Genomic DNA, 8,262 nt, shown 5'->3' with positions numbered 1-8,262 from the left:
GTGACCCCTGCTCTAGATATTATTATACTTCTCGTCTCAATGCTATCTCTACATTAGTTTCCTTTCCTCTACTATCCTCTGGATGCATTCTGCTGTCTGGCCCCGCCCCTTATGGGGTGACACGTCCTGACGTTTTTCCACGTCGCAGCTCTGCCTCAATCAGGCGAACCTGCTGCGTGTGCATGCGCGTCTCCAGCTAGGCCAGAGAGTGATGGCGGCGCCCGTCCTGAGAGTGTCCACCCCTCGGTGGGAAAGAATAGCCCGGCTCCTCGTCTGCCTGCTGGGTATTCTGCTTTCTCTGTATGCGTTTCACGTCGAGAGGGAAAAGGCCCAGGACCCGACTTATAAGGCCATGTGCGACGTCAGTAGCTCCATCAGCTGCTCTAAAGTGTTCAGCTCCAGGTAATTTGAATTCAGCAAAGAGCGCCTTCTGTGGTGCTCAATGAAGCTGGCTGCTATTATGGCAATCTGGGAAGGGTCGCGCGCTCTAACGCTGTCAAAAGGACTCGGCTAATGTTTGACTGCTGCTCTGAGAGGCGGAGGCTTAGCTATAAAAGTTATATTTTCACTGCAGGGATGCCGATAGATATTTTTAGGACCTATAACTTTAGGAATAAGCTCACTGTTTTTAAATAAGCACAACATTAGCTATTTAGCTTGACAAAGCTAACGATGCTAACCATTAGCCGGCAGGCTAAGTTACGTTCATTTGGCTTTATTTTTGGAGAAGAAATCTGTTAATTTGAATTTAATTGTTGTAGTTTAGCAACAGTAGGTGAATCTACGAAACTTCAGCTGCTCCAGAAGAGTCTTGAGGTGATAGATGAGCTTTTCTGATTGCTGTTACTGGTGAATTAAACTGGGAAATCCTGTGGTTTAACTTTTTCATATGGCTCTATTTCATGAGTTGTTTTTTTTTTTACTTTTTCCACGAGGATAACATTTTTTAAAGTAAAGATTTAAATGTGATTTAAAAAGGTTTATTTTACCTTAAAAAAAGTACATATTTACATGTTATGACTGAGCTGTGGATTTATAACAGAGTTTAATTGAAAAGAAAATAGATGAAAACAAACAGACCTGCATTTAATTTACAAGAGGACTTTTATAATTTAAAAAATACTATATTCCTATACTACTTTAGCACTACCGTTAAAACATTTTTTTTCCAAGGTTAAACGTGTTTAAAATGTGATATTACAAGGCATATTTCACATAAGTAAATAATTGTACAAATGTATTTGTTTTGACTGAGCAGATTTTGTATAACAAGCAAACATTAAAACAAACAGGAAAAGAAACAAAGTTGGCAAAACGAACAGTCTTTACATTTAAAAGTGAGCTTTCATATTTATATGAAATTCTTGATATAATGCAATACTATTCGGGGTTTTTGTTACAAACGATTAACGCTTCTTTAACGATTTCCTGAAATTTACGGCCTCCACTTTAGCGCCTTGGCATTGGTGCTAACTGTCCCCATCTACCCTGAACCCTTACAGGGACCCTGAACATATCAGACACTGCTGCCAGTTCCTCATGCGGTCTCAGGTCAACTGATAAGCCTGATGCTACAACAAATAGGCTTTGTTTTGTTTCTGAATGGTGTAGATTGGCTTTAATCATCTAATCAGTTTGATTTAAGATTACACACATCAACCAGTGTTCCCATCTCTTTTAAACAATAGTAAATAAAGAGCAGGTATGGATCGGAAGGTGCAGACAGGAGTGTAAATGCCACTAAAAATATAGCAGCAAAAACTGATTGTAACATGCAAATAAAAACACAGATAAACTGAACATGTTTTAGTTCCTGCTGATGTATCTAAGAAGATTGAATATACATTTTGAGAAAATTCAAGGACAGTTTTATTGGCTTTTATCTAATTATTGTAGTTGGTCCAAAACCTGCCCTCTTGTATTGATCTTTTTTTTTCATCAGACCCTCCATGATGATGTATATATATTTTTTTATGGAACTTGTTTTTATGTACCAAATATGGCATTGCATTTCTGTAATTTTTAATTTTTTTACTCATCACTGGCCATAAACTAAGCATGTATAGTCTTGTAAAAGTCTTGGTCTAACAAGTTTTGATACAAGCGGATCCAGATCCAGCAAAACAGTCCAAATGAAAGTCAAATTTAATACGATGATCTTAGTTATTTTTGGAAAACCTACAGATGGGAAAAATCAACTTAATAAATGTTTCTTAAATATACAAAACAGAAAAATCTCTGCACTGGAAATCATTACTGTTTGACTTATTTTTTTGTATAAAATAATCTAATAAGCTCATATTTTGTTCATTTAAAAAATCTGTTTTGTTATAAACATGTTTAATATTATTTAAATAAACACGTTCTTGTGTATTTAGTCAGTATTTAATAAACAAGCACATTAAATAGTTAAGTAATGACGATGTAATTTTTCATTTAAACTTGAAAAGTAAAAAAAAACCTAAATTTTATAGAAAAATCCTCGTGATAGCAATAAAAACTTAGGTTTTTAATAAAGTTGCTACTTATCATTTAGTTGATCAATAAGTTTAAACATCTATAGATTAGATTCATAGTCAGGAGCCATCTTAAGTTGCCACATTGGGTATAAAAAATGAAGAAAACCTGCCTGATGGATAAAAGGTCATGAGGAAGTACAATGTCCCTGGAATGTTGGCCGTTTAGGACCTGTCGTCGCTTTGTTTGAGGATGGCTTAAACTATGAGTAGAATTGGTAGTGATAATTTACAGCTAAAAAAGAACATCGGTTTATTTCCTGATCAGCCAAACATTTATATAGAAAAACTTTAGAGCAGATGACTTAGGCAGCTTTTATAGTTGTGTGAGTAATGATTAATGATCTGGAAAGAGATTCCCATATTATCGAAACGTTGACTCGACATACTGCAGTTTCCTTTTGTGATTTTGTTTTATTTTTTTTATTATTTTTATATAAAATAAAAACTAAAGATTTTTTTTCCTCTGGCAAATTAATGTGTATACTAGTTTGTTTGTATTGACACACAAACTTGACTGAAATGCAGATAAACACACTGAATTTAATAGGTGCATATTAAATACAACTTTTCTTCATTTTACACTTAATAGAATAACACTTTAAGTCTAACAATATATATTATTCAGTAAATAAGTCAACCAGCATGCAGATTAGACACGTGTTTCTTGTGAAGATTTGAAAATAGTTTTAGCTTAATGGAATAATGAAATGCTAAATTCATGACTATTGGCTTTTTAATACAAAAAGTCAAACTATAATCTGTATCTATGTTTTTTTGTAAGTGAAAGAAAAGTGAAGTAGCCTCCCCCCCCCTTTTTTTTAAAAGCCAACTAACTAACAGTGCAACTGGAAAAAAACTCATGATTTTTGGGTTTTTAGTTAAAAGCTGTTTTGAAACATTAATATAACTTGATGCTGTTAATCTGCACATAAATCACAGTAATTGACATAAAGAAAACACTCAGTGTTTTGATTGGTATAAATAAACTGATTAAACTTCTAGTAATGTTCTAGCATGTTTTCTATATTTGATAATTGTTTGTTTCTTTAATCGAGAATTAATTTGGTTCTTTGAAAGATGACTTATGATAAACTGGAATAAATTTGGGAAAGTGCTATCTGGGAAAATCTATAGTTAAAGCTCTTTTGTCACATTTGAAATTGCAGACTTGAATATAATTCAATTAACTAATAATAATATTAGCGTAGGGCATAAGGAGATATAAAAAATGGATATAAAAAGGTTGACATATTAAGACAAAATATCAGACTAGTTTGCTTGAGTTGAGCACTAAAAAAAGAGTAGGATTTAAACAAACCCATAACGCATGTCTCAATGGTGATACCCTGAGTCCTTTTAGAATAACGTGAGATATTAAGCTTAGTAATGATGTTTCATTCATGGTCTATCGTCAGACTGTAATTCAAGAAAACCAGACTCAGCCGAATTTGATGGAGCTTCCCTACAACACCAAACTTCCTCTCCCAGTATAGCTGGGGCATAAATGCTGAGGCTGTGCACTAATTTAACTGCATTTTTTATGGTTTTTGTTTCGATAAATCAGCAACTACAGCTTTTGTCTGATATCCTATAAAATGCACGATATGCTTGTTATAGCTAGCGGCTATTCTGAGCACAAGGGTTAGTGTGGAGCTCTGGTTTTCTGACTGGCAGCTGGCATAAATTAGAAGTTGGTTGTCATTCTGGATAAGCATCACACATTGAGCTGGGATATAAAACCTACTTTCTGACAGATTACTGCTCGATCTGGGCCCCAGCTTAAAGAGAAGGGCATTTAGGAATATTTTTGGATGAAGCTTAGACAACTGTGAAGTGTCTCTATAGAACCTGCTAGCAATAAGGGACACAACAAATATTTCCTTGTTATTTCCTATATGCTTTGGGCAGAGGAGAAACAAAACCTGCAAAGTTCAGCAAGTGCTGCCATTTTGGAAGAAATCTGAACATGCTAAACGGCTATGGAGGACCTAGAGAGTTACTGAAAAAGCAAACCAGCTAATCTAAAATTAACATTTAAATCAGACAATTTGAAAAGCATAATTTGATAAAAAAAAAAAAAAAAAAAATTCAAAACACTCTTTATTGGTTAGACTGCCACAAACGGTTCACAAAATGACCAATAAGGGAGCTGGTTACATCTGAGCAGCAACTCTGATTGGTTAAACTGGTAATGAGTAATAACATATATAATTTAATAAGCAATGAATTACTTATGAAAGACTGAAATTTGAAAATGAAAATACGTTTTCAAATTCCAGTATTGAATAAGTGGTTAATAAATACAAGTTTCTTCTTCTATTCTCTTTAAAAATTAAATTCAAAGTGCGTAATTAGAAAATGCTTTTCAAACTGCATGGATTAAATGTTAAATTTGAAATGGTTTGTTTTCTTTTTCACTGACTCTCTAGTTTCTCCTGGAACGGCATGTTTCGACTGATCATGAAATGCTGCAAGGCCTTAAGAGTTTTCCAAGAAACAACTTTTATCTCAAATTCCTTGAAGTGAAAGCAATAAAATCCATCTTTGAACACAAAACGAACACAGAAGCTTTAAATGGCAGCACCAATGGCTGTCAGAGAGGAAAAGTGTTGAGGTTCTCGATTGAACAACTTAATCTGTCTGTAGTTTTGCTCTCTAAGAATACAGGATTCCCTCATTGGAAGGACCTGTTTTATTAACTGCCTCATTTATAGTTCCGATGATACAAAAATCAGATTTGTTAGATTGCTGTGTTTGAATGAAACTCTTTGTTCTTGGCGTTTTTTTCCTGGTTTAGGTGGGGTCGAGGTTTCGGACTGTTGGGGTCCATATTTGGGAACGACAGCGCACTGAACCAACCCAACAGTGTCTACGGGATACTCTTTTATGCCTTTCAGCTCCTACTAGGTAAGATGCAGCGTTGGTAGATGTGAGCTGTGTGTGTATACTGCATATGTAGCTTCAGATAGCACCAGTTCATCTAAATACCCAGCTAAACTTGACATCATTTTGGGATGATATTGGGTCACACTGCAGCTGAGCAATGATTCTGCTCTTGTTCTACTTGTTGAAACATGAACGCTTCCTGCTGAACGCTCAGTTATGCTGGTAGACTTGCCCGGTCACCTGGGCTTGCCACCAAGCATTAAGCCACACGGCTGACTTTTCATTTGACTAACACAGCAGCAGCCCGGTTAAACCAAACTGTCAGGATTTCCATAAGGCGATACAAACTTTGAATAGTTTCAGCTCCAGTGGGAAGTAAGCAGCACCTTGGCATCTAACTTTATAACATGTTATGTAGTGGCTTTGATTTATATAAACAGTTTTCTATGAGAGTCGCCAATACACAACAGGGCAATCTTATAAAGCACAGAGAAAATGAAACATGGCTTCAAAAATCATTACAAACATGAATCTGAAAGGTGCTGTGGGTACAATAGCAAGTCTCAGCTTTTGTATCCATATAGGGTAATAATTTTGCCCTTTCTTTTGTTGAAAATAGCTCAAGCTCCGTTGGCTGATCAGATTTAGGTCTGGGCTTAAAATAAACTATTATTTGAAAGGATTGTGTTGATAAAGCCAGGCTGTTTCAGTCTTTCTAGAAAAGTTGGCTAAGAGGGCTTCTCTTTCTCTCTGGACTGGTCCAACCAGATCGCTTCCCCATTCCGTGGTAGTTGGAACGATGGCGCTCTGTGAGATGCCCTTATCTTAGGGTGTTGCTTTCTTTTATTGCCTAGAACAAAATGTAAAGCTTTTTTCATATAATTACCACTAAATCTGTCTGGATTGTTCCCTGGACTCCATGTTTGTTCCCTGACAAACCTCTGAGGCCGTCACAGACATGTTGGATTTATACTGAGTTTAATTTGAAGTCAGACTTCTACCAAAAGGGCAGACAAGCAGTTTTAATTAGAAAAAACACATGTAAGGTAGTCTACATGCTTAAAGATTCAAAACATTGAGGTCCCTAATATTTGACACGCATATTAGGGAAGGAGCATGAGTTCCTGGTCCTTCTCTGCTCTTGGTTTTTATGTGTCTGTAGATTCTCTCCTACTGGCTTCTGTGCTCTCGCCGAATTTTGTCCCATGATGAGAAAGTAAACTGCCTGTGATTGGTTGCTTTTCAGGAAATCCTGCCTCTTAAAGCAGTTCTCTCTTCCTGGTTGCGGCTGGAAGTTTTAGCACAGCATCCTCAGTACCTTCTGTTTGACCCTTGAAGACAGTTTGTTCCTTTGGATTCTATTTAGAACATTCAGATTAAAGCGGATTGAATATAAAAAGCACACCACACTTTTCAGTTTTTTGTCTGTAAAATATTATCCATGACATTCATAATTATACACCACCCTGTGTTTGTCCATCATATAGAGTTATAATAACCCTGATCGTTAAAGGGGGCTTTAAAAATTGTGCTGTAAACCCAGAAATGTGTAAAACGCGGCTTTAGGGACGGATCAAGTCTGTGAATGAGACATTGTGCTGCTCCTGTGAGGGATCTTTGTTAACAAATACGCGTCACAGAATCGATGATCAGGACATTTTTTGTGAAACCACTTGTTTAATTTATTAACCTTTGACGTCTGTCAGTTTTTCTTTTCACTGTAAAGGCTTGGTTTGTTTACAGTTGATGTTGTGGTCCCACACAGGCTGTTTATGGTAGACCCTTAAGGTTAAGGAGGCTTATTGTTACTGACGAGGTGAAAAAAACATGATAGAAAATGTAATTTCCAACTGTCTCATGAAGCCCAAACACTGAGAAAACTCTGTGATGAAACTCCATGTGATGCCAGCACAATATGACCAGTCTGCTGAGCAGTAGAAGGTGAATGTCATCACGAGGAGGTGCTTGGTATGAAAGGAGAACTGTCTGATCCACGGCGAAAACCCAGACTCATCAGCTTTGCTTGTGCAAGTTGTTTTTTTTTTCTTTTTTCTCTCCTGCTCAGCTAAGCTTCAGTTTGTGTCTCTCGCCATAGGAATGACCGTCAGCGCAATGGCTGCCCTTTTTCTCATGACGACGTCCATCTTGTCGGTGATGGGCTCGCTCTACCTGGGCTACATCCTCTACTTTGTCCTAAAGGACTTCTGCGTCATCTGCATCACCACGTATGCGCTGAACTTCATTCTGTTTATCCTCAACTACAAGCGACTGGTTTACTTGAACGAGGCCTGGAAGCAGAAGCTTCAAGCCAAGCAGGACTGAGCTGCACAGAGAGTCACGGTTTAAAAAAAGAAGCAAAAATAAAAAAGAAAACCTGACGACAACAACAACAAAACAAAAGAAAACAACAAACAGTGAACGTGACCTCTGAACATTTGACTTGCCACCAGGAGACCTTGCTTCCAAACAATGTTTATTTCTGCTGTGTGTTAAAAAAATGAAGAAATTTAACTTAAATGTTGGGCTTAACATCTCAATATTGATTGCTAACACTGAAGGATTTGTAAGTGAAAGATGGTTTTTGTTCTTTTAATCCCCTCCCTTCCCTGTTTAACCACTCAGTGGTTGGCCCAGCTGCCTGAATTTCAGCAGGTGGGAAACACAGCCGCCTAAGGAAGCCCTCATGGCACGCACCAAATGGAGGACCCTTTCAACGACAAAAAAACTGGATCGTAGAAAAGAAGATAAAAGGACATTAAATGGTATAGTTGGAATTAGTAGAGATCATCTGTACTAAAGTGCTGAGCAAAGGTCCCCAAGTCCAAACAAAACACATCTGGTTGCCGTTTAGTCTGCA

The 8,262-nt window shown here is 37.0% G+C and overlaps 1 protein-coding gene across 1 annotated transcript; it reads left to right on the top strand.

Annotated features, from left to right (window-relative positions):
* The first annotated feature begins 153 nt into the window (after positions 1-153).
* On the top strand, positions 154-7,903 carry vkorc1l1 (vitamin K epoxide reductase complex subunit 1 like 1). Its single transcript, XM_015383679.1, has 3 exons — positions 154-402; positions 5,317-5,426; positions 7,501-7,903. Exons 1-3 carry the CDS (start codon positions 212-214, stop codon positions 7,725-7,727), a joined length of 528 nt encoding a protein of 175 aa, XP_015239165.1. The 5' UTR covers positions 154-211; the 3' UTR covers positions 7,728-7,903.
* The last annotated feature ends 359 nt before the right edge of the window (positions 7,904-8,262 follow it).

The sequence above is a fragment of the Cyprinodon variegatus genome, unplaced genomic scaffold, assembly GCF_000732505.1.
Source record: "Cyprinodon variegatus isolate N-32 unplaced genomic scaffold, C_variegatus-1.0 Scaffold291, whole genome shotgun sequence".
In the NCBI taxonomy this organism is placed as follows: Eukaryota; Metazoa; Chordata; class Actinopteri; order Cyprinodontiformes; family Cyprinodontidae; genus Cyprinodon; species Cyprinodon variegatus.
This window is presented reverse-complemented; position numbering and strand designations above follow the sequence as displayed.

Excerpts from the sequence above, each read along its gene's own strand:
- vkorc1l1 (XM_015383679.1), top strand. The coding sequence starts at position 212 with ATGGCGGCGCCCGTCCTGAGAGTGTCCACCCCTCGGTGGGAAAGAATA. Across the intron at positions 403-5,316 it reads TCTAAAGTGTTCAGCTCCAG|GTGGGGTCGAGGTTTCGGAC; the intron begins GTAATTTGAATT and ends TTCCTGGTTTAG. Across the intron at positions 5,427-7,500 it reads TGCCTTTCAGCTCCTACTAG|GAATGACCGTCAGCGCAATG; the intron begins GTAAGATGCAGC and ends CTCTCGCCATAG.